General features: G+C 46.5%; 4 protein-coding genes across 12 annotated transcripts in view; 2 read left to right on the top strand and 2 right to left on the bottom strand.

Annotated features, from left to right (window-relative positions):
- Positions 1–266: 266 nt before the first annotated feature.
- Positions 267–4,469, bottom strand: LOC117135784 (putative fatty acyl-CoA reductase CG5065). Of its 2 annotated transcripts, none has more exons than XM_033296265.1 (6): positions 4,366–4,469; positions 2,175–2,350; positions 1,975–2,068; positions 1,723–1,886; positions 595–1,638; positions 267–528 (listed from the first exon to the last, which is right to left on the bottom strand). In XM_033296265.1, the coding sequence occupies exons 2-6, from the start codon at positions 2,339–2,341 to the stop codon at positions 444–446; spliced, it is 1,554 nt and encodes a 517-aa protein (XP_033152156.1). In that variant the 5' UTR covers positions 2,342–2,350; positions 4,366–4,469; the 3' UTR covers positions 267–443. The 2 variants fall into 2 exon arrangements, with proteins under 2 accessions (XP_033152156.1, XP_033152155.1); XM_033296264.1 differs by having other exon boundaries at positions 2,175–2,353.
- Positions 4,470–7,486: 3,017 nt separating this feature from the next.
- LOC117136532 (FMRFamide-related peptides) lies at positions 7,487–11,483 on the top strand. Its single transcript, XM_033297481.1, has 2 exons — positions 7,487–7,572; positions 10,206–11,483. Exon 2 carries the CDS (start codon positions 10,206–10,208, stop codon positions 11,247–11,249), a length of 1,044 nt encoding a protein of 347 aa, XP_033153372.1. The 5' UTR covers positions 7,487–7,572; the 3' UTR covers positions 11,250–11,483.
- Positions 11,484–11,950: 467 nt separating this feature from the next.
- On the top strand, positions 11,951–14,536 carry LOC117137372 (electron transfer flavoprotein-ubiquinone oxidoreductase, mitochondrial). The gene is made up of 5 exons (XM_033298774.1): positions 11,951–12,330; positions 12,441–12,667; positions 12,724–13,295; positions 13,358–13,807; positions 13,872–14,536. The coding sequence occupies exons 1-5, from the start codon at positions 12,303–12,305 to the stop codon at positions 14,407–14,409; spliced, it is 1,815 nt and encodes a 604-aa protein (XP_033154665.1). The 5' UTR covers positions 11,951–12,302; the 3' UTR covers positions 14,410–14,536.
- Positions 14,537–16,547: 2,011 nt separating this feature from the next.
- Positions 16,548–25,093, bottom strand: part of LOC117137374 (myocyte-specific enhancer factor 2) — a 42,834-nt gene continuing 34,288 nt past the window's right edge. Inside the window, exons 4-12 of one of the 8 annotated variants that reach the window (XM_033298778.1) lie at positions 22,515–22,908; positions 21,478–21,681; positions 20,379–20,697; positions 19,933–20,031; positions 19,682–19,818; positions 19,439–19,611; positions 18,910–19,325; positions 18,444–18,512; positions 16,548–17,914 (exon numbers count right to left, since the gene is read on the bottom strand). In XM_033298778.1, coding sequence (XP_033154669.1) covers positions 17,748–17,914; positions 18,444–18,512; positions 18,910–19,325; positions 19,439–19,611; positions 19,682–19,818; positions 19,933–20,031; positions 20,379–20,697; positions 21,478–21,681; positions 22,515–22,568 — 1,638 coding nt within the window. In that variant the 5' untranslated portion in view covers positions 22,569–22,908 and the 3' untranslated portion in view covers positions 16,548–17,747. The remainder of the gene's footprint in view (positions 17,915–18,443; positions 18,513–18,909; positions 19,326–19,438; positions 19,612–19,681; positions 19,819–19,932; positions 20,032–20,378; positions 20,698–21,477; positions 21,682–22,514; positions 22,909–25,093) is intronic. The other 7 variants (XM_033298779.1, XM_033298785.1, XM_033298784.1 and 4 more) reach the window with 7 other exon arrangements.

The following is a 25,093-nucleotide window of genomic DNA, read 5'->3' on the forward strand; positions in this document are numbered from 1 at the left end:
CAGATTCGTCAAACAGTCAATATCAGTTTAACTGAAGCGATTCCTACGTAACTTAAAACGTAGAAGGTTACGATAAAATTGTTAATTCTTCACGCTAAAGAGTTTGTTCATCCAGCGCACTTGCGCTAGGTAACGGGTATCTGAGAGTCGAGTCGTTAGCTTTCACTCCCTTTTCTTTTTCTCGACATAAAGTAAATGTCCTCAATGCATGAAATAAATAATATATAGTAATACGACCCTCAAATACCCTTTAAAACTCGTCGCCATACATAAACCAATTCTTTTATTAGCTGCCTTTCATAACAAGTAAAGTACTTATCATCCAACAGCACCTCCTAAAACTAGAAAACTTAGATCCTAGAGCAAACATAACAGCTACGGCTTGGGGCAGGGCACATCTTTTGGTTTCCAGCACTTAAATAGGCGTTCCATCCGGACGGGTTTTAGCCCGCGAAGAAGCACCTATAGAGCATGTAGAGGATGCCGAAGATCCAGATGCCCTTGTAGACCTTGTCCACCACCCACATCCTGAAAAAGAAAAATGATCATGGTCAGTGGCGAATAGGGATTCTGTATGGTTCCACCTATACTTACACCTTCATGTGCCTCCTAGCGGCCGGAATCGATTCGTCTGACTCCTTGAGGATCAGTCGCCGGGCGCAGAGCACACAGTTGGTGAAGTAGTCGATAAGGTCCAGCTCGATCTTCTCGATCACGTAGGTGCGCCGTTCCTTGTTGTTCATTAGCTTGCGCAGCTTCACCGCCTCCGAGTTGTCAAAGTTCCAAACGTTGTTGGCATAGTACTCGAATACCTCGAATCCCTTGTAGATGCGATTTTGGACGCGGCACAGTACCGGGGGATAGCGAAGTATCCAGAGCAGAGCGTCCACAAAGAGAGCAGGCATCCACTGGAAGAGCACCATGCAGATGAAGTGCACCCAGTAATTGGACTTCATCGAGCCACCTGGATACCAAGCTACGCCGTTAAGTGGCACCTTGTTCTCAATCACCCAGCGACCCAGCTCGATGATCTCCGCCCAGGACACTTTGATGTCGTTGGACGAGGTCATGTGTGCAACCCGGTTGGTCTTATCTGTGCCAGCTGTGATGTTCCTCCAGCTGGCCACCAGTATACCATTAACAGCCACATCCACTGGCAGGAAATCGCCGTAGCCGGAGGAATTACAGTACATGGTGCGTATTACACCCTTTCCCGCTCCGATGAGCAGGCCGGTGGGTCCGTTGATGTTGTCTGTCCAGCCAGGAATGGGCTCCTTCCAGATGGGTATGACGATCGAGGGGCGCAGGATTACGGCGGGAAGCTCCTCAAACTTCTCCACCACCAGGGCCTCAGCTAGTGACTTGGTGTAGGCATACGTGTTTGGAATATCCCCGAGTACCTTGCGCTCTATGGTGGCCACCTCGTCGTCCGTCAGCCACTCGCATGCCTGCATCACCTTGTGCGGATCTGCTGGCGGATCGTAGGGCTTCTCGTACAGCGTCTTAACGTGCAGGTGGCAGTAGGCCGTTGAGCAGTAGGCGAAGAAGTCCAGGTGCTTCAACGTCTGAGCCAGCTCCAGCATGTACTTGGTGCCGCGGGTGTTCATGAACACGGCATTCCGAAGAGGTTCATCGAAGCTGGCCAAGCAAATGGTATATGGTTTTAAGGGCATAGGATAAGGAACGGATTTTCTTTGAGTATGAGTATGCATAGATACTTACCGCACTGTAGCTGCACAATGGTACACAATGGACACCTCCTGGCGCAGAGTTTCCAGATCCTTCTCGGAGATTCCCAGGCCAGGCGAAAGGACGTCGCCGGCGATGGCAACCACTTGCTGCAGTATGTGCTCCTCGCCACGCATCTGCTTTACCTGGTCGAAAAGCTGCACACCACACGCCACAAGTAATTTCATTAATTTCGTAAGCCAGCCAATGAATTTTCATAGTTTCCATAATTCCCACCCTGCTTACCACATTCTGGAATATATCCTTGATGCGCTCCTGAGGATCCTTGCCCTTCTTAGGGCGGATGAGCAGATAAATGCGCTTTAGGCCACCGCACGACCTGCACGAATTAATAATATTGCATAAGCCATCGCGGAAATGGGGATTAATGGGGCCACGTACGGACCAGCTGGCCCGTCCACCTGCCACCCACTCCACCCACTTACCGCAGCAACTTCTCGACCAGGACCTTGCCCAGGAACCCAGTGCCTCCTGTGATGAACAGACTGCGTCCCTTGAAGCACTCCGCAATGCGGTCCACCTCGTTGTCGTCTATCTCCCCAATGGTGCCCTGGTCATCCTTCTCATACACAAACTTCGGCTTGGCGGTCATCTCAAATAGCTTCTGTCACACATAGAATCAAATCATTGTAGTAAATCATGATTTATGGTTGAGTATTTTGGGTACACATTTAATAGTTAGTTTATGTGTTTTTTTGGGAACTATCTTTTTAAAGTGGACCAATAGATTTTCGATATAGATGCAAAGATAGAATTACCCTTCCTTTCAGATTCAATTTAATATCTTGTAAATAACACTTGCTTTAATGCGTGTGCCTATCAGAAAATATGATCTCTAAAATGGAGTTGACATTGTTGGGTCTTTTTGGACACTTATTTATGTGTGGGGCTGCGACCACGTAATGGCCGTCGCCGCCAAGTGCACTTTTAATTTCATTTGATCTTGGCTGTAAAGTGGTCGTAGCCACATGTGAGTGCGAGTATGAGGCAACCAACCAGTTAGCCGGCGGAGCGACAATTGCAGATTAGGCCACGTTTGGCTGACTGGCTGGCCAGTGGCCACATAACTGGCTGGCTGGGTTTCTGAGTGTCAACGCAGTGACCATCGAGTGGGCAAGCGGAGCGACACCGATTTGGCGTTACGGCACTAATTAAGCTATTGCCACATCCAGGTCCACATCCGAGCCTATGTCCATGTCGCATGCCCCACGATTCGCACCATGAGCTTGCCATGGGCGGTGAAGCATGCCCGGAGCACCTAGTGTCCTTCATCAACTCCACTCCGCTGACGTAAACTTGATCGAAAGCCGTTGGTCCGCTGACACATTGACCCGCATTCGACGCACACTTGGTTATTAGACGGCGCGGACTTGGACCCGCTTAACAAGCTGGACTACCTATAATCTTCTGGTTGGCGGAGCAGGCCAGCAATGATGTGGGGCTGGGGTGACAAGTGAAACTGAAGTCATGTCGAGAAGGGAATGTAGCTTGACGAAGTCTGGCCTTGTATACTCTTTTTTTAGAATTATAATACGAATGTTTAGTTAATAAAAAACTTTCTAGTAATGGTTGGTCATTGTTGTATCGCATATACAGGATATATGGCCTACAAAATCCGACATATGTATAATCACCGAGTGAGTCATAAGTTTTATGATTCAATTGCAAAGTGCCGATGAAAATGGTAGTACCCGATGTTAAGCTATAAAAGAGCAAACAACAAAGTGCCGCGATTACTATAGCATCCGTTTTATGGTCATTCCAAGTGTCGTGGTCCCAAATTAAAAGCTCTAAATGACTTTAGCATTGGGCCCAGAATGGCTAGCCTGCGGCCAAGATCGCCGCCACACAGCGTAGTTCATTGCTGATACCAAAGACTGCGGCAGCGAACGTGGTTTTCGAAAGTGAAAAGGGCAGACATGTGCTAACCCGGCCAAGAGATTGGATTGCCACACTTAACCACACAACCCGCTGACCCGCTAATCTGTGCTAATCTTGCTGAGCGGCAATTATTGCAATTTCAGATCTCCTCCGGGGCAATCGAGTTGGCATCTTAAACGCTCCATAGGCAAAAGCCATTTAACGATTCCCGGATAGGAGCCACTACTTTCCGCCAGTCACGGGCACTACAGACTGCAATTTATAGCACTTGATACGGTGATTGCATGTCCGACGACAGCGGCACTTGCTCGAAAAGAATGTCCAGGTGGCTGGCGTTTCCCGGTTTCCCAATTTGGAAATACCCGAAAAGTGCCCGGTGCTCCTTGGTCCGTTTGCATGTTTGGCTTCTCTTCTGGAGACAACCAGTTTGGAGCAGTCGGAGATGTCAACAATGCGATAATAAAATCAAGGAGTGGATGTGGACATGCATGCAAGGGGGTAGAGTCACGAATAGCTGAGTGTACAGTGGTTGAGAAAAATAGTCGAATATTCAACCAGGCTTCAAGGACCCATCACCTCTACGACTCGAGATTCTTATAACAATATGACATTAACAATTCAAAAAGCCTTGGACTTTGTTAACGAATTTCATTCGCATGTTAATTGCAATAATGCCACTAAAATCATCTTCGGATTCGACTTCTGTTTAAATTATTCGTGTCATTTCGATCGCACCTTCACTTGGCAACAATGGCAGACCCTTTAACGCAGATACTTGGATACTTTGCGGATTCAGTTTCAGTTTCAGATTGAGATACTGTTGACCCGCGCTCACCGAATGCTAAACACAAACTGATCACGAAAAGAGTCTCGCACTCCCAGCCAACCTAATAGAAAATAAAACGAAAACAACTTTGGGCCAAACTATGTATCGCATCGGCTAGTTTGGCGCACACACAGATGCAGATACTCCGAGATCTGGTAGCTAGTTTCCAAGCTTACACGCCGAAAAAAATGCCGCTCCATCTCGGGTCAAAAAGATATGCACATCTTCGTGGCGAGTTTTGTATGTGCGATAAAGATTCTTCGGATAAGGGACTGTTTTCATCAACTTTCTAAGTTGGAAATATGTAATGCAAGTTAATGTTAATATATCAATTATGCCTACTAATTATTATTTTATTTTTGCATTTCATTTTTTTAATGCACAAATCATATAAAAACTTTCGTTATTTAGTATTGGGATATGTAGAACATAGAGTAATATTATGCCAAACAGATTTCCATTTTAAATAAATTTTTTTCGGTGCACGCATAGATCTTCGAAACCGAGAGAGACTCGAGCAGAGTGACACGTTATGCCAGGCGAGGGGTTTCCCACTGGGCCCCTTCTGACCCCCTAGCCCCCTTAACCCTCTTAGACCGCTTAACCCCTTTTACCCCCCTTGACGGTCAGGGGTCGGACTACTGTGAGCCGTTTTCTCACATCGCTGCGCTCAAAGTAAACGAACGTGTTCACCCGCTTTACCGGCTCACCATTCAATTTGGGAGGCAGTGCATCCGCCAGCAGCCAGAACGTGATGCAATTGCGTTTCGGCCCCCCAAACCGAAGCGAAACAATTCAATTTTCGGGCCAGTAGCGCGTGCGTTGCGCATACGCAGTGTGGACCGCCCCGCTTTAGGGAAATCAGCTTGGCTGCAGCCATCAATGCCAACGAACCGCATCGGTGGGTGGATCGGCGAAAAGCGGCTGCTTGTGTTTGCTTTATGGCCCACATAAATCCCCTTTGCGCTGGCCATTAATTAGACGAATCTGGTTAGTTACAGTTGCTGGTCAAAAGCGTTGAGAGCGAAACAGAAAAGCCATAGGAAAATAAACAAAAAAGAGCAGCAGCCGCGAATTGACAATGGCATTGACATCGAAACAGCGTCGCAGCATCTATTTTATTGGCTTTATTTCCAGCCAGGGCTGCACCTAATCGGGCTAATCAAAGTGGCCAAGAAGCGAGTGCGAAGCGTCATCATCGGTTGACCTGACCTCTGCTCAACTCGCGTTTTGGCCAGCAACATAAAAGAATGCCACGCGATACTCACATGTGGGCTAAAAGTTAAAGAAATTCTTACATTTTACTATATATTACATATTGATTGGTTGCATTAATCTGGCTTAAATTTTCAATCAGTTATTGTTTGTATTGGTTATAAAGACTCTAGTTATTAACTGCGTACTAGTTTGATTATTAAAAAAAATTTGCTTATTGTTCGGACCTTGTACGTAATAAAATATCTCTTTCCATTAAACAACAAGCAATCAGATTCATAAGCAAATATTTTCCATAAGTATATATATAATAATATATATATAATAATAATATATATACTCTTATTGTTACAGTTGTTTAAAGTTTAGACTTTGCAACTGATTAAATGTGCACATATACATACTTTTAAGCGAGAATAAGCCGAATAAGTGCTTTTCAAAAAAATATATGTAACTAACTAACTTCAAAGTTACCACATCATTTGGGTTATAAAACTTATAAGAAAATACTATGCAAGAATCTTAACGTTTTTATGGCTTACATAATATGAGGTCTTTTACAAATAACAAAAGGCAACAGTGAAGTAAACAACAAGTTTATTTAAATTCGAAGATATTTATAACTTTAAGGCATACAAATGCAAATGATTTAACAATAAAAGCTTCTGGAGTGAGTCCATAGAGTACAGAGCAGCAGTTTTCTTGGCCAGATGATGGTCTAGCTGAACTATTTTTAACCCGGCGATTGGCACACGACTTGGCCTGGTCATCAAACCCAAGCCAAGATTTGAACTTGAACTAGTCTCGCCTTATCACATTGCCTTCTATTTCGTTTTCATTTTCGATTTTCGCATCTACTTATGCTAATGAAGTTATCTGCAGACGTGGTTTTCGAGCGTATTTATATCGATTATGGGTGATCGCCAACGAGCGCAGTGGACACCCAATAAACCTGGCCAAAAACCCGACACATTTCTGCCCAGTCATGCGTGGTGGCCAAAAGCCAAATGCCATTGATGAGACTCGTCTCCAAAACTTTGGCCTTTTGCCGGGCCGTAATTACAGACTTCCGTCTTTTGAACAGTTTCTCAGCCCCACCCAAGAGGCGAGTCTTGAAAAGCTGGCGGGGATGGGGCGGTTTCGGGTGCTGGACGAGATGCCAGAGGCGCCACAACGTATCCCGTTACAGGTTACAGGGCCATAAAGCGCCATAAACGCCGCGACGGCAATGGCAAATTATAACGCATACGGACACGTAGTCGATCCACTGGCTAGAAGGCTAATTGGACGTGCCCGGCCAGGATGTCCCTGCTCATCCCGCAGCCGACTTAAAAGTGGGCGTAACATAACAATTGTGGGCGATTTGCATACAATTTGGTGCTCGAGTGGCCAGCAAACTGGCGTCGAAATGTTGCTACGTCATTGTTGCTGTCTCTCGTGCTTCTGGCTAATAAGTCAGCATGAATGCGGTCTGTGTTTTGGCCTTTTGTCCCGCTGACAACCGCTGACAAGCAAAACAAACATATCAGCGGCTGACCAGCGACCATTTGCCGACATTGTCAAGGTTTTTTTCAGCCCCGAATACAGCTGCTAATCTGTGCTGCTGACTAGCGCGCTCGGAAATCACAAAAAAAAACTGCAGCGGAAATCAGTTCCATTGAATGTCCTCTGGCAACATGTTGCCGCAGCACTTGTTGCGCGCGCCCACTCGCAGGCACCTCAACATCAGCCTCCTTGGGCACCAGCACAAAGGACGCACCGCATATAAAACAGGATGTTTCGCCAAACATCCTCACAGAACTGTTCCACCTTCGAGCGGGCAACAAGTGTGTGTGCGGCCCAAAAGGATCCCCAGACCCCCGAATTCACTCTAGTTCCTAGTAAGGGCACAGGTTTCAGAGGTGAGTGCCATGCGAAAAGTGTGAAAACAGTGCTGAGTCTTAAGCAATCGAACTATTCTTTGGAAAAGCCAACCGCCAATTAGTGGCCATTGCTTTAAAAGAAAGCTAAAATCATTTGTTAACTTTCGCCCAATGGCAACTATGCCACCAAGGATAGTTACTATGATAGTATTCGAGTAAATACATACAGTTGGATATGAGGTTTGACATTTCCGTTAAAAGCGTCAAATAATATGCTATAATCCCCAGATCGGGGTAATTTTTAATTGGACCAAAAGTGTTTGCCAAACTAACGCCAGCTAATTCGGTTTTGTCAACTTTCCGACTGTCCGTCCCACCTGGAAAATTAGTTGGAGTGAGGGAAAAACCAACAACCAGGAAATAGTTTTCCTCGTACCCAGCAGACACTGGGAATGGCAACAGCTATTTCGGTTAATGAAGGCAAATTGAAATATTTATGAGTGCACTTTTGGGTCCCAGGGCGAAGCTAGATTTCCATTTGCATTCGCACCTGCGCTGCAAAATGCGGAAATGGTGGTGTTAACAGCCGGACCTCAAGAACCCAAGAGCCGTACAGCGAGGCGTGTGCAATTTTTGATTTATCGCCGACAGTGGACAAGTGAAATGCCCCGCGAGCCCATCATTTGTTTCCCGAGGTGTCCCACATTTGCAGCTCCAGCCTGACAAATGATATTTAAATGCCCCGCCACGGTTAATGTGCTCCGCATGCATGAATCCTGCAAATCCAGGATGCGTAGTGCGGACGGGCGGCTGGAGGTGTTGCCAGGGCAGCTACTTCAAAGATATCAAACGTATCGCATATGCCATGCAAATCAGTTTAGGCCTGCCCCGAATCCCGGGTTTCATCTTCCATACACCACCATCTTCCATTTGCCATCTTGCCTGGGCGGGCTAAGCGAATTAACGAGTTTGTTATTGATACCTCCCATTCCTTGTTCCGACGACTTTTAGCCTTCTGCCCAGAACAAATAAGGCGGCAGCGCGGCACATTTATGAATTTTAAATGCACATTTCGGCATCGCAAATCAATCAGACGTTTGGCAAATGTTGTCTACCCACTTCAAATTCGCTGACTCCTTGCCTCTGGAGAGGCTGTCTGTCATATTTTGGCCGCGGCAGTGGCTCTTGCAACACATCCAGTTGGAGCCCATAAATTAAACGACGCTTGACTAGTTTCCCCTTTTATGTTATGGAACCCTTGAGTTTCCCTCACCTGATGCAATCGCAGCCTGCAAATGCACATGCAACTGCAACTGCAACATCTGTTGGCCATTAAAATCTCAGCTGAGCAGTGCGTATGCAAATCTTTAGACGGCTTGTCTGGGCCATCGTCTTCACACTCTTGAACACTCGATTGCCTGAATGCGGCTCTGATTGCCCCGACATCGAATTAAGCGAGTACCGCCGAAAGTATGTTAATGCTCGTGGTTGCGAAGTCTGCTCATCAGACTTGGACTTGGAGGTCAAGTTTTTGTTGTGAGTTGTCTGGGCAAGTTTTTAATTTATCCCAACGGAGCACTCAAAAATCGACGGCACAGAAGTGCTAATTGGCCACTGGCTGGCTGGCGGTTGGGAAAACCCCTGATTTTCCTCTTCCTGCAACTTTGTTGCAGCCCTTGCAAAACACATTTCAATATTTTCCATAACGAAAGAAAGTAAATAATGATAAACATAAAGTTGGCATAAAAATTATTATCTATGGGTTGAGAAGCGAAAAAGTGGCATTTAGCCTGAAGATTTGTTAGCCATTAACAGGGTTTGCAGAAAGCTGACGCCCAGATTTTAAAGCGGTAACTAAAATTTAATGACTAATGTTAAAGTTGTGCCATCAGTTGATTGAATACCTTCAAGCAGACTTGCATTCAGCAATCTTAGCCAAGATATAAATATTAGCAGGCGGAAAGGGTTTGGTGACCCCAACAGTCACATCAGAGGGAAGAAAGTGAAGTACAGCAGCACCTTTGCACCATTCCCAATGGACCTGGCTATTCAATTTTGAATGTTCATGAGTGCCGCTGGGTCCTGCTACCTGCCAGCTGCAACCTGTTGCAGATGCCACGTCCACGATGCGCTGACACGGCACTCAGTGGATCAGCTTGCCTTGAGCAGGCCTCGCAGGCTGAGCCGTGAGCCGTCACCATATCCAAAAGCCATAATCATTTGCATCTCTAATGGTGTTGCCGTCGTCGTCCTCGTCCGGACACCATACATCAACTGCCCTGCTCCCCGGGCACTTCCTCTCATCGCCCACTTCGCCGGGCTTCCCGAACAAGTGTTAATGCCTGTAAACCTGGTTATATGCCAATGTGGGTGGATGAGTGGGGGTGGCTGAGTGGGTGGCTAAGTGGGTGTGAGGACCCATTGTCGTGGCATGCCATTGTGGTGGTTTTAATGCGGCTGGTTAACTTTTTACGCGCCGGCCCAACAGATCTGGCCATAAATATCATGATGGTTAATTAGCAGGACACTTTGTCTGCGCGTCCTGGCTGCCGGTGGCTACTGTTACCCTAAGTAAAACGAACGGTCTTAATGTGATTAAAAGTTGCAATAGATAACGCGAGCTGCCGCCGCCTCATAATTATCCTGTCGTCACTCCATTCTTATCCTTGCAGATGGGCATTGCCTTGATGTTCCTGCTGGCCCTGTACCAGATGCAGTCGGCCATCCACAGCGAGATCATCGATACGCCCAACTATGCGGGCAACTCGTTGCAGGACGCTGACTCCGAGGTGAGTTCTCCGCAGGACAATGACCTGGTAGATGCACTGCTCGGCAACGATCAGACCGAGAGAGCGGAGCTGGAGTTCCGGCACCCCATCTCCGTGATAGGCATCGACTACTCGAAGAACGCCGTGGTGCTGCACTTCCAGAAACACGGCCGGAAACCGCGCTACAAGTACGATCCCGAGCTGGAGGCGAAGCGTAGGTCCGTGCAGGACAACTTCATGCACTTCGGCAAGAGGCAGGCGGAGCAGCTGCCACCGGAGGGCACCTATGGGGGATCCGATGAACTGGAGGGCATGGCCAAGCGGGCAGCCATGGATCGGTATGGCAGAGATCCCAAGCAGGACTTCATGCGGTTTGGTCGGGATCCGAAACAGGACTTCATGAGGTTTGGCCGGGATCCGAAGCAGGACTTCATGAGATTCGGTCGGGATCCCAAGCAGGATTTCATGAGATTCGGCCGAGATCCCAAGCAGGATTTCATGAGGTTTGGACGCACTCCTGCTGAGGATTTCATGAGGTTCGGACGCACTCCGGCGGAGGACTTCATGAGGTTCGGTCGCTCCGACAATTTCATGCGCTTCGGACGCAGTCCGCACGAGGAGCTTCGCAGTCCCAAACAGGATTTCATGCGATTCGGTCGCCCGGACAACTTCATGCGCTTCGGGCGTTCCGCTCCGCAGGATTTTGTGCGTTCCGGGAAGATGGACTCAAACTTCATTCGATTCGGTAAGAGCGTAAAGCCGGCGGCTCCCGAGTCCAAGCCAGCCAAGCCCAATCAAGGCAACTCAAGCGAACGCAGTCCAGTGGACAAGGCCATGACGGAGCTGTTCAAGAAACAGGAGCTGCAGGATCAGCAGGTGAAGAACGGCGCTCAGGCGACCACCACGGAGGATGGGAGTGTGGAACAGGACCAGTTCTTCGGCCAGTGAAGGAGTCCTGCGGGACGCCTCCTTGTAAATAGATATGGACAAATGTACGCAAGGATCTAAATTGATATACGTATACCCCACTCCTCACACGAACTCCTGACTTATGCCTGAACTATGAATTTTTAATGAATGGGCTGGATTAAAAATTCACCGTGCTTTGAAGTTCTTATCTATAAATATATCTAGTGTAATACTGAAGAAATTGAAATTGGCGTGAAAAAAATCCTGTGCCAACATTTTAAATAAAGATTGCTTTATTGTAAATTATGGCGCACTCGTATCGTCGGATTTTATTTTAAGGGGTATATATACATATCGTATCGTCATTATTAGTTTCTGTACTGGTCATAATCTGGAGTTCACTACAATAATAAGGACATCTTAATATCGGATATTCTTGTAACCAGTATCAAAATATTTCTATATCTATCACTTATTTAATATGAATTAGGATTTTACCATTATTAAATTAAATTTAATTTGCATCATATATTCTATGTCTTGAATTGCTTTTTTTAAAAAAGATAAGTTAGAATGCCAACAGAAATTAAATGAAAACTGTTTTCATGTTCCAATAATAACGACTCTGAAATGCTTGACAGCTCTGGTCAGGTGTGTGACATCGCTAGAATTTCGTGTATACCAGTTTATTAAGATGGTTCGAGTCCGCGGAGAGTGGTCATTTTTAGTACCACTCATTCTTATCGCCCAGCTGTAAGCATAAGAAACCGCTGCTTGAGAATAGAAACCAAACAGCTTTAATTTTTCAGTTTGATCAGTTTATTTCGATTCCTAGTTGGTAATCTCGAGTGCTGAATACACATAAGCGAACAGTAAATACTGCCAACGAACTTTGGACGGAGCTACGTCATCTGGTGGACGGGTCTAAAGTCCAACTTGTTGCGCTGATCTCGTTGTTTGTGTTGTGTTTTGGATTGGAGTAAACACAACATCATACATACATACGTTAATAGGAACAGTTTACGGTGCACTTCTGAAACTCTAGAACTATTCCCACTGTTAAACCGCTATTAGTAGCAAAGGGAGCGAAAAATGTCGGCACTCTTAAAAATGCACAGAGGTAAGTGTTCCCAGAACCCAAATTTCAGGCATTACATAACCGCAATGATGCCGATAGACCCAGAAACCCATTAAATCTGCTGATTATACAATGATCTTATCTCCACTCAGTCCGTAGCCTCTTCAGCCCCGCCCTGGCGCGCAGCATCTCCGATGTGGCCAAATATCCCAGGATAACCACCCACTACACGCTGAATCCCCGCGAGAAGGATGAGCGATGGACGGAGGTGGACATGGAGCGCTGCGTCGAGGAGGTGGACCTGGTGATCGTGGGTGGAGGACCTGCTGGCATGTCGGCGGCTATTCGTGCGAAGCAACTGGCGGCGGAAAAGGATCAGGTAAGCTAGTCTCTTTATGACCATCGGAAGTATTCTGAGGACCCGCTTGCTTGTAGGAAATCCGCGTCTGCGTAGTGGAAAAGGCCGCCGAAGTTGGTGGACACATTCTCTCCGGCGCCGTCATAGATCCGATCTCGCTGAACGAGCTTATCCCGGATTGGCAGGAGCAGGGAGCCCCGCTAAACACACCCGTCACCAAGGACACTTTCTCCTTCCTCACCGGATCCGGCCGCATCTCCATTCCGGTCTTTAAGGGCTGGCCCATGGACAACCATGGCAACTACGTAGTTCGCTTGGGGCACCTGGTCAAGTGGCTTGGAGATCAGGCGGAGGCCCTGGGCGTGGAGATCTATCCCGGCTGTGCCGCCTCCGAGGTGCTCTTTCACGAGGATGGCAGTGTCAAGGGCATTGCCACCAACGACGTGGGCATTGCCAAGAGCGGAGCTCCCAAGGACACCTTTGCACGTGGCATGGAGTTGCACGCCAAGACTACCATCTTTGCCGAAGGCTGCCGTGGTCACCTGACCAAGCAGATTATGCAGAAGTTCGGACTGAACGAGGGCAGCGAACCTCAGGCCTACGGAATCGGTCTGAAAGAGGTCTGGGAGATTGCCCCCGAGAAGCATCAGTGAGTGACTAAACAAGGTTACCCACACAACATGTACCTCATCTTCTTTTCTCCCTCTTCAGACCTGGTTTGGTGGAGCATACCATTGGCTGGCCTCTGGACCGCTTCACATATGGCGGCTCCTTCTTGTACCATTTGAACGAGCCCACACCCACCATCGCAGTGGGCTTTGTGGTTGGCTTGAACTACAAGAACCCCTGGCTCAGTCCCTTCCAGGAGTTCCAGCGTTTCAAGACGCATCCCAAGGTGCGACACGTCTTCGAGGGTGCCACTCGAATTGCCTATGGAGCACGAGCCATCAATGAGGGTGGCTTCCAAAGTCTGCCACAGAAGCTATCCTTCCCGGGAGGTTGCCTTGTTGGCTGCAGTGCTGGCTTTTTGAATGTCCCTCGCATCAAGGGCTCCCATTACGCGATGAAGAGCGGCATGCTGGCGGCGGAGAGTGCCTTTGAAGCCATCAATGCGGACGCACAATCGACGGCTGGTGTGGAACCCACAGGCTATGCGGAGAAGTAAGTTTATAGTCTTGTAGCTAGAATAGAGCCAACATATGGTAACCGAAATGCTCTTCCCTAGAATCAAGGACTCCTTTGTATGGAAGGATCTGTACAGTGTGCGCAATGTGCACCCTTCATTCCACAATCCATTGGGCCTGTACGGTGGTCTTGTGCTCAGTGGCTTCTCCATTTTCATGGGTGGTCGGGAACCATGGACCCTAAAACACGGTCCCCAGGATCACGAGTCCTTGAAGCCAGCCAGCTCCTGCCCGCCCATTGTTTACCCCAAGCCCGATGGCAAGATCTCTTTTGATCTGCTGTCTTCAGTGGCACTGACGGGCACAAACCACGAGGGCGACCAGCCCGCCCATCTGACCCTTAAGGACGACCGCATCCCCGTGGACCATAATTTGGCGCTGTACGAGGGACCCGAGCAGAGATTCTGCCCCGCTGGCGTGTACGAGTACGTGCCCAACGAGGAGGGCGGCAACATGAAGCTGCAAATTAACGCTCAGAACTGCATCCACTGCAAGACCTGTGATATCAAGGACCCCAAGCAGAACATCAACTGGGTGGTGCCCGAGGGAGGTGGCGGTCCCGCCTACAACGGCATGTGAAAGGATAATTATAGCAGCCGATCCGTGTACCGCAATTGCATTTCACTAGTTTTTAAAGTTGAGAATTTGAACTTATGATTCGGAAGTAAGCCTAAAGTTGCAATAAAATTGTAGTAAAAGTCAGACAGTCAGTTGCCAAAAAGGTTTTATTTAAAATGTTCTACTATCATTTGTTCGGTTTTGTTCTCGTTTTTTTGTTTTTCTGTTTAAAACACCAACTTAATAGGTAAATATTGAATCCACAATCAATTTGTCAATTTCGAAAACCTTTCATATTCAGTGCACGGATAAAACTTGTTTCTCATTATATAGTTTCACATATATATGCATGTATGTATAATGTACTATTTTGTTTTTCACCAAAACGGTTGCATGTCATTAGCTTAGAGTTACGATTTAGTTGTATATGGTTATTAGAACAGACACATCGATGGATACACTTAAGTAGGTGACCCTCTCTCTGAAATGCTCCCTAATCCTGGTGCCTATCCGCATATCACTCCCGGACCTATCTAGAGTTTAGCTGAACATACATACATATATGCCGCGGGACTGGATCCCTCAATATTCTCTAAGTGAGTTCAAGCACAAGTCTTTGAATAACTATTATATGATGCTTGTGGGTAGTGCCACATAAATTTCATTCATTACAACAGTGAGTAGGTGTAACATTTTATCTAGGTTCTATCCTAAAGGTACAGCGAATACGAATTTACACTCTGGACGATCTGTGCGCAGATCCCGACCTTTGGATTACTTCCGTGCTGTGAGTGGTCCCTGTGACCGTAGGACGTCCTTTAGACAGTCAACTGTACAGTGCGTCGATCGAATATACTCAAATATATACTCCTAGCAATATATACTCCATCTTTTATTTAACTAGACTACATATATGGGTTTCTGGGTAAGCCTTCCTCATGCAATGCCAATCGAAACGCCCCTTTGTACATTACGTGCTGCTTAGTGGAGGTTATCTCTCTCGGGATTTCACTAGGATTGGTTTAGGTTAATATCAGTTACCAGATTTATCTACGCTTACTTAAATAGCACAATTAACACCTGTATTGAAATTTTTCACCATCAAGTTGTTCGTTATCATTATCATTTGCAATCAACATTGGTACAACATTCAGTTATATCTTCATGTATCTGTTTGTTCATCAAAAAGAGGCACTGTTTTTAAGGCAACACTACACAGTGAAGTTGATTAGCAGGATCTATGTACATAAACAGAACGAGGTGCTAATGAAAACGATAGATATGGGAGAATCCGAAAGGTTCTGCAAATCATATGAAAACCATTGGGGGTAAACATGGGGTTTGGGTTACAACATTCAGTGGTGCAACAAGTATGCCCACAGATATTCACATATAATACTTATGTACATCATATACATTTACATATATAATATAACCAACAACGAGCAGGCCATCATTAGCCGGTCTTGGAGTTACTGGAAAACATTTGCGATAGAATGGACTGGACTGCTCTGTGGATCGATCAGGGTAACTCCTCTACCTCATCCTAAAAGTGCGCTTCGGTTTGGGGAACCGCGGCAACTTGCTTAGTGTATGTATATATCGTATATGGCTAGAAAATATCTTTCACGTGCTGGTGACGTACATATAATAATTTCGCAGCGATCCGTTCGATCTGCTCGAATCTGTACAATCTGCTTAAATATGTAGGTGTTGTAAAGCTTGTTCAATGGGGAAACCTGTAGAGTGTGTGTTTGCTTATTGTTAATGCTTGCCGCTGGCTGCACCTGCATTCGCCTGCATTTTCGCGCTCTCTATTCAAATATGCACAGCTGATGCAGCCCTATATCGAATACAAATACAAATATACATAAAATATTTTACTCTTTTTTTGTTTGCGCCTTCTCGCGCTGCTGTATAAAGTGCAACAGGTCATGTGGCCAGTGCAAATATTGGCGGGCGCGTTTACCCCTTAGCCAAATATTGGCAATTTCGAAATGGGCAATTGACATTGACACAGGCGCAGACACGCCCACTGTTTAATATGGCCTGTTTAAATATATGGCCGAGTGAAATGTACAGAGAGCAAATAAAGATATGGACTAATCAAATAAAACTGTCAACGACAACGAAAAATTGCTCGAATAATTTTATTTAAATTATATTTTGTTGAGTTGTTGTTGCTGTTGCGATTGTTGTTGTTTTACAAACTGCATTTAAATGTAAAAAATACAAAACTTAGGCACAAGAATTTGAAACACTTCAAATTGAATAGAAATCCACTTTAAATTTAAATTACAAATTATGACTTCGTTTCGCTTAAGAGATGAAGAGAAAAGTGTCTATTAAATAATCGCTTAAATCGGAACTAAATTAAATCATAAGTGTGTATGCGTACTTGCACAAGGCTGTGATCTCGGCCTAAATCAATTAAGCCAACCATCAAAAAACGTATTTGGTTCGATGATGAACTCCAGAACCTCCAGAAAAGAACTAAAAATTGACGATAAATTGCACAGAATTACAAATAATGATAGAACACTGAGTACATCTGCGTGAGGGTCTGTGTTTGCTTAGAGTTTCTCAATCGTTTCATCGTATGACTTGCATGGTTTACGTATCTCGTAGTTCCCTACGAACTAAGTTTAAAACTTATGACACTAAAATCAAATATGTACAGCATAAAGAGCTCTTCCATCAATCGCGTCCGTTTTGTTTTTTGTTTTTTGCTTTTTGTTTGTCTGCATGATTTCATTCCTAAGATTAGATTTAACATTAACTTTAACCGTACTCGTAACTGTATTTGTAATTGTAACTAAACTAAATCAGCTCAACACTCTAACCTGCTCAAATTTCTCGGCAGGACGCGGCGGCAGCCCCGCCAGCTCTGCGTTTATAATTTAAAATTATAACTATTACCGTAGGTGTGTAATCGTAATTCATTTAAGTTACAATAACTATAGATATGACACTGTCACTGTTCGCTTAATCCGAAAACAAAACAAAACTGCCTCCTGTTTCCTCTCTCAACTATTGCACTGGTCCGGAAACGGAGGACGCGGGGGCTATGGGTGCTGCTGCGCTCCGTAGGCCACCGCCAGTTGCTGACCGTAGCAGTCGTAGCCGGACTGCAGGAGGCTGTAGGAGCTGCGACCTATGTCCTTACGGGGCGGTGGCGGCATCATGACCAGGTCGTCGCACTCCGCCGGCTTCTTGTTGCTGCTGCTGCTACTGTTGCTGCTGCTGCTGGTGATGGTGTTGTTGGTGCTGCAGCTGGTGTTGCTGCCGTTGATGCTGCTGCAGCCGGTGTGGTTGTTGTGATGTGGCTTGTAGTGGCTGCTACCAGCAGCTCGTGCCGGCTATGTGCCCCATCCGCCCGATATTCTCGGCCGTTTGTGGTTGGGGGCATCGTAGTCGCCTAGTTGCTGCTGCTGATGTTGCTGCTGCTGTTGCTGCTGCACGGCGACGGCTGCCAGACGCACATCCTGGTCGCTGCTCGGCGCACCTGCATTAAGGATAATGAAGTCTGTTAAGCTATTAGTTTGATTTGATCCATGGTCGCATGTGTATGACAAAGGCAGGCGGACGGGCATTCAGGGCAGGCGGGGCGTGGCCAGACACTCGGGCATTCAGCATCTGACCATTGTGAGCTTGTGTCTGTGATTATGAGTCCTGCAGTTTCAGAAGTCTCTTATGGCTCGTGAATTTAGATTTATATTTCAAAGGGACTTCTAAAACTGTAGGTGGTGTTTCTGGTTAGCAGGAAATCGCTTGGTTGTGTGGTTAGTTGAAAAAAATCAAAACGATAGGCAGGCAAACCAAAGTTCTTTTGGATTTTGCAATCTTAAAGGCTCCCGAAACTAAGACGAAATCAAACTGAAGTTTTTTCAAGTGCCCCCCGTTTCCTAAAAACGAGATCTTTTTGCATTTACAAGAAGTGGTCTATAGTTTTGTATGTATGCGTATATATAGGTGTTTTTATGCTTGTATATGTGTATGTATATGTGTGTGTGTTTCTGAATGTATTTGATGTATTTCGTTTGTGGCCAATTTACCGGCAAAATTCCATCTAGGATTATGTCCCATTAGCGCGCGGTACGGATATCCTTCATACTTATCATGCCCTAAATTTTACCACACATTGTAGTTGTTGTCGTTGTCGTTGTGGGTTAATGCAAAAAAAGACAATCGTATTATATAGTAACAATATTAGAACGGCAGGTTGCAAGTGAGAGAAAACGAAAACTCGACGGACAACGCGGCGTATACGTAATCGTGAGTTAAGTATACGCCCGTTGGGCACAGGAAATTAAACGTTAACAGAGAGATAAAGAAAGAGCGTTAAGCACTAAAATCATGCCGCTATAAAGATTAACATTTTATATTTTATAAATTTTCGAGTCTAGAAAAATTAGTAGACAAACGGCAGCAATTTTCGCAAGCGGAAATCCTTCAAACACGAGGGAGAAGTCAAAGAACAAAGGAAAGGAGAGCATAAAGGTGCGAGAATCAAAAGCATACCTGGAGTGGGTGTGATGTGGCCCGTGGACGAGGGCCGAGAGTTGGACATGACCAGGTGATGTTGCTGCGCGTGGCTCAGTACGCTAAGATTGGTGGCCTGCTCGACATTCCCGTTGCTGCCGCCGCCTCCGCCTCCGCCTCCCTGTCCCGAAGGACCTCCCGCCAGAACACTGACGTTGTTCAAGTGCGTAATGACATTGGCTGCACTGACGGCTCCACCGCCTCCTGCTCCTCCGCTGGCGTTGCTACTGGTGCAGCTGCTCGATCCGCCGCTGCCCGTGGAACCATTGCTGTTCTGCTGATGGCCGCTGGCGGAAAGATCTCTCGGCGGCGACTGCGGCTCAGCCTTGACCTTTATGGAGACGGGGGAGGTGGCGGGCGGCGGCGTGCTATTCGAGACAGCCAGGTGCGAGAGACTGAAAAACAGAGATTTACCAACGTTATTAACAACCAATCGAAAGTAACATATTGGAGTAACTGTATGTGATGCAGCGGCCAAACTGTGCAATCCCAGTTTAGGAATGCTCACCTAGAGTGCGGCACCAGGCCCTGATGCCAGGTGTTGAGGCTCATGATATCCGCGCTGTTCATTACGCCGGATGAGGAGAAGTCCTGCGCCCCGAAGGAATAGCTCGTGAGGGCGGGAATCGGCGTCTGCAGCGTGACCACTGGCGTGTTAAGCGATGTCTGGCTCTGTCGTTGCTAAGGGCATGGGATTAAACAAGGATTAGGATAAACACAATTATGGAAACTATATGTGTGGGGCACTCACATCTGCATATCCCCCGTCATCCGGCGCTGACATATTGGGCGGTATGGGCGCAATTGTGGGCGGTATGACGACCCTTAGATTGGAAGCTCGTCCGTTCTGGCTGCCCGGCGACTGCTGCTTAATGGACAAGTGGTGGGCTGCAAGGAGATTTCGGTTAGTTGGGACCATTACCACAGATTGAGACGGCGATGGAGTAAGTTAGGTGATGTGGGTTAGATGGGGAAAGGAGAAGGAGTAATGTTTATGCCCACCTATGCCAGGACTGGGACCAGGACTCGGTGATCCCACAAGCGGCGAGTGTGAATGCGGATAGCCGTTCGACATCTCCAGCATGGAACCCGATGGATAGACTGATGAACCAAAGAAAAGATAAGAGTATGCAAACACACGTTTAGACCGGATTGCAATCGCTATACATATATATATATATCTACGAGTATATGGTATACAGAACTTCGCACGCAACTTGGTTAGATGGCGGTGAGTGGGTTAGGGAAATTAAAGAAATTAAATATCAGAAAAAATCAAAAGCACGGTTAAAGAGTTAGAGTATTAGAGTTACGAGCAAGCATTCAAATCATGTTAGATCAGATCGAATCAGATCAGAGAGAAACTAAGGCACAAATCCAGAAAAGAACAGAACCAACGATAGATAGATAGAAATGTGTGTGCAGCCGGCGCGAGACACTGTACTAACTTATCAGGGACATCCCACCTGAATCCGTCTCCGAACTCGATGGACGGGGGCTGATGTTGGTGTGGGACATCTGTGGACTGGCCTGCAGCAGGTTGTCGCCGTAGGATCCCGGCACCGGAACAGAAACAGGCAGCGTATAGCTGCTGTTTGGAAGCTGGCGAGGGGCACCAGCACCACCGATGGCCATCTGGTTGCGCTGCATCATGTTCTGGAACTCCTCGTCGATCTTGTTGTACTTGGCCTCCGTTCGCGGAGTGAGTGTGTAGTCCGTTTCGGCTTCGGGCGAGTCCGGCGACATCACGCCGTTCTTGTTCTCCTTCTGCAATGCGAAAATGAACGGACAAATTTGAAAGCGAAGTCCAACGAGTGACGTGATAATTGCCCGAGGCTCTTCTCTCTCGGGCCACTTGACGCATTGTTGTGCTAAATTATGTAAATGCAAATCTTGTCCTGCTCCCTCCTCCGCTCCCCAGCAGTATTAACATTACAAAACCATTTACGCGCGGACAGCAACATCGGCGGAACGGCGAAACCGAGACGACGACGCCGCATTAGAAATGCAAAATACTTTGGCGACATTTCACCATCTTCTCCGCCGGATCTGTCTCACCTCTCCCTCCGCCAAATGTTGCTGTCGCCCTAAGATATTGCCTTAATCCTTGCTAAAGGCGATACGGGTTTGTTTAAAGGTCTGCAGCACTCCCGGAAGTATGAATTTATTGAGAGATATCGGATTTGACATGCCCAGAAACAGATTTATATATTAAGAAGATTCGTTGCATTCCTTTTTTATAGTTTTCTAAGCTATACTTTATATTTAACCATTTCAGAGTGGTACTGAAAAACAGGGTAGGGGAATGTGCATTGCATATTTACTACGTTTTAATTACTTTTATGCTTGCTTTTAGTTCTAATGCTAACAGAACTACAGGGTACTTGTAGGTCTTGTCAACGTTCATGCAGGTTCCCCTTACATTTCAGCACCTTGCTGCTGCTGTTCTGCTGTGCTTTTCACGGCTCACTTGAATTTGCATAATAGCGCTCCCTTTCGAGCCGCTTTCCTCCGATTTTCCGCCCAATTTTCCACCCTCCAACTTACCTCGATGATGTTCTTGTTGGTGAGGGACTCGTGGGGCTCGTTGTACTCGGTGTACTTGAGCAGGACGCGATCCATGTCGGTGCTGGCGTACTGGTACAGCTTGTTGCTCGACGAGAAGATGATCAGGGCGATCTCGCAGTCGCAGAGCACGGACAACTCGTAGGCCTTCTTCATCACGCCGAACTTGCGCTTGTTGAAGGTCACCTGTGCGGGCGGGAAGAGTACCGGAAACGGAAGTGCGTTCAATTACTGCTCATGCCCAAATATTTATGCGGTTCGAAAATGTAATTAGAGGCATGGCCTTAGCCAAAGTAGCCCGGCCAAGTGGGAAAGTGGCCCAGGCCCTTGCTCGTTTCCTAGCTGCCTAGTAGTTGGTAATGAATCGATTATGGCCGAGTCAAGGCCAAAGGGGCAGCACCATAAACAAGTTGTTACTGTTCCTTGTTCTGTTTTTTTTATTTTTTTTCACTGCTCGACGATGACGCGTTTATGGCTTGGCCAAGACGTAGCCTCAGCCAGAAAGGAACGAAAAGTCGGTGGGAAAACCTTGCGATGACACGGCACACGCTCGACAGTTAAAAAATGGGTACGGCAACAGAAAATTATATCCGCGCTAAAGCGGCAAAAGTGCTTTTAAATGTCTGCCTTTAAATTTTGATAGTTTTGTGGAGGTGAATATTGACCAAAATCTTAGGATGCATAGCAGTTGCTACTCAGTTATTCATTAATATAATTCCTTTATAAATGTAATAATTAATTACATTTCCACTATCATACTCGTTAATCAGATATTAAATCACCTCGTCTCATCCAATATACTAATTCGCTGAATACCCATTGTTACATTTTAATGATGAAACGCTATCTCGACTCAGAATTGATTTCAATTTAATAGCCATGAATCGATTCACTCGTCTTAATTAAGTTTCATCGCCATGGCAAATTTGAAGCCCCTGTTTCGAGGATGGCAAACAAGAGATATTCAGTGAATTTGTATTATTATAGCTACGGATTGGCAAACACATTGTGACACTCACCTGCCGATTGCGTTCATCGGTGATGCGTGATATTTGAATTTTTTTGCGGCCCATGGCAACAGATTTCCTATCCTCCTGCGATGGAAACGGAGATGGTGGTGTCCTTGTGCTCGGCTCGGCTGGCTGATTCCTGCTGACTGGGTCGCTGGTTTGCTGGATTTGCTACTGGATTTCCGGCAGCTGGCGGGAAAACTCCGTTAGTTGCTGCCCTGCGGATTGCTGTGGCTCTTCCTGGCGTGGCAGACGTGGGGCATATTTATATAGGTTGTCTATATATAATCCCTTATGTTTGTTTTATACGTGGACGGCTTGTTAAAACGGCAAGTTCTACTTGTATATAGTTGTGTATATAATTTTATATAATTGTGTTTCCGTATAAATTGTCCTCAGGTAACTGAAACGAGAGATTAGGAGGAGAGAAGCGATAAGTGATTGACTGGCTAAACAAGCTGGAGTGGGAGTGCGGGAGTAGTTAACCCATGGCTGACCATTTAACCCACATAGCTGGCGACTTCAAAAGGGTTTTCCAGATGGACGGGGAAGGAAATGCGGTCAACTTGCTCCATTGTCGCTCCACTGGCGCTGAAAGTTCAATGCACCGCTAATGAAGATGAAGAGCAACTTGTGCTCGCATATGTACTACATATCGCCCACGATGACCTATTTCATGAGCTGGGCTTCACTTAATTGATGGCGACTGACCCCACGCATGATTAAATTCGCGCTGTCCCTCCGCCGAAGGCCCTGGACCCTAGATCTATCCCTTTGATGTCCTCTGCCAGGGCTCACCACACACGCACCTAATCGATAGGGATGTGCCAACAAGTTTACTCGCAAACTGTTTTAAAGCGGAAACGGAAGCGACACTCTAGATCCCGTTATTCCGCTTGCCTGGGGCAACGAGAACACTCAAGAGCACCCGCGGAAGCTGGGTCTCCATATCTTTCCCCACTTTCCCCACAGCTTTCCACCATTTTCCCTCTGCGGCATCGGCACGTGGCTGGCAAACGCGAGCCAGGAAAAACACACGCAGGACCCCTCACTGCTCCTTTGCGTCGGGCCATTCAATCACTCAGATAAACGGGGATACACAATCGGAAAGAAATTATTGGTACGACAGGTACACAAATAAGCACAAGACTTTAATATCTATTTATATAAATGTTTGATTTTTCTGATGAAATGGCTTTTAATGCGCTTCAGAGGTTTATTAAAGTGTATTATTTCAGAAGAAAAGTTAATGCTAACTATCATGTGCATTCCAATTATATAAATGGAATATGGAATGGAATATATATGGAATTTGTATATGATGTCCCCCAGTGATGTAGAATATTTCCACAAGAAAGCATGTTTTATTCTCCGTGCCTCGGAAAAAGGAAATCGAGGCGGATAAATTTCACTTGCCTCCGTTTTGGTCTTCCCTTCCCGTCTTCGCCAGTCGTTTGTCCTCTGGCCAGGACCTGGGACAAAAACAACAAGTGCCTTGGCAACGCTTTTCTTTCCTTTCCTTCTCTTGCCGTTCCATTCCTTTTTCCCTTCCGATTCGCTTTCCCCGCTCACTTTCGCCGACTCACGCAGCGACCTACGCAATATGCTTCAGCTTTCAGCTGAGCCAGCGGGATGAGGGTGGTGGCATTGTGGGTGGACGGGCGAAATGGGTTGTGACAGGACGTTGCGGGACGGGGGAGTGGGGTCTTAGCCTTGACGAATATGTGTGACAGCCAGCAAACACACTCATACTTACAGCAACACACACCCACACTCTCGCAGAAGCGAGGACACACTCAACAAATTCGATACATTTTCCCATTTGCCTTTCTTTTATTGGGGCGACCCGCCATGATTATGCGTGAGTTTTGTATTCGGTGACTTGAACATTCATTATTGATATGGAAAAGAAACGAAATGGAAGCAGGCAGCGGGCATAAGGAATGAATCGATAATGATATTGATGACGCTACCATTTGATTCGATAGCAACCCAAGTCGGAGACAACGCGGAGTGAATAAAGCCGCCCGATGACTTCCTTTCACAGATTTAATGGCATGACCACGGACAAGTGTGGCTCCAAATGGAAATAAAAGATAGGGTATTAAGTATACGCAGTGGCGTCCACATGTCATCATACCCCTATTCCCGCCAACAATCAATAATTATCCGTTTAGTAATCAATATTAGATTTTCGAAAATTCTATCCAGCAGGACAATTTGCGGTCCTTGTTTGCTGCTGTTTGCGTTCGGGATAAGCACTTGGGCCTTAATTAAAGGACACCTAATCCGCTTAGGACGTGCCACTCACCATTTTGTGGCTGCCGTTCAGGGGATTATCTCGGAATAGGCTTGCGATTGAACGCCCCCGGCAGTAACTCATGTTTTAGTCACTTCTTGAGTGGCTTTGTGTGTTCCACTCCAGCGGGAGCCACCGCAAACGGATGCTTAGTTTGCCGATAAGTAGCAGAGGTCCAACTTGTGCAGCAAGTGCGTCAATCCAAGAGATGAATAATTAAGGCCGCCGAACTTATCACACCGCAAGTGAGTCAATTCACCAATTGCCATATGCCACCGAGTGTGTCTGC

This window comes from Drosophila mauritiana, chromosome 2R (genome assembly GCF_004382145.1).
Source record: "Drosophila mauritiana strain mau12 chromosome 2R, ASM438214v1, whole genome shotgun sequence".
Lineage (NCBI taxonomy): Eukaryota > Metazoa > Arthropoda > Insecta > Diptera > Drosophilidae > Drosophila > Drosophila mauritiana.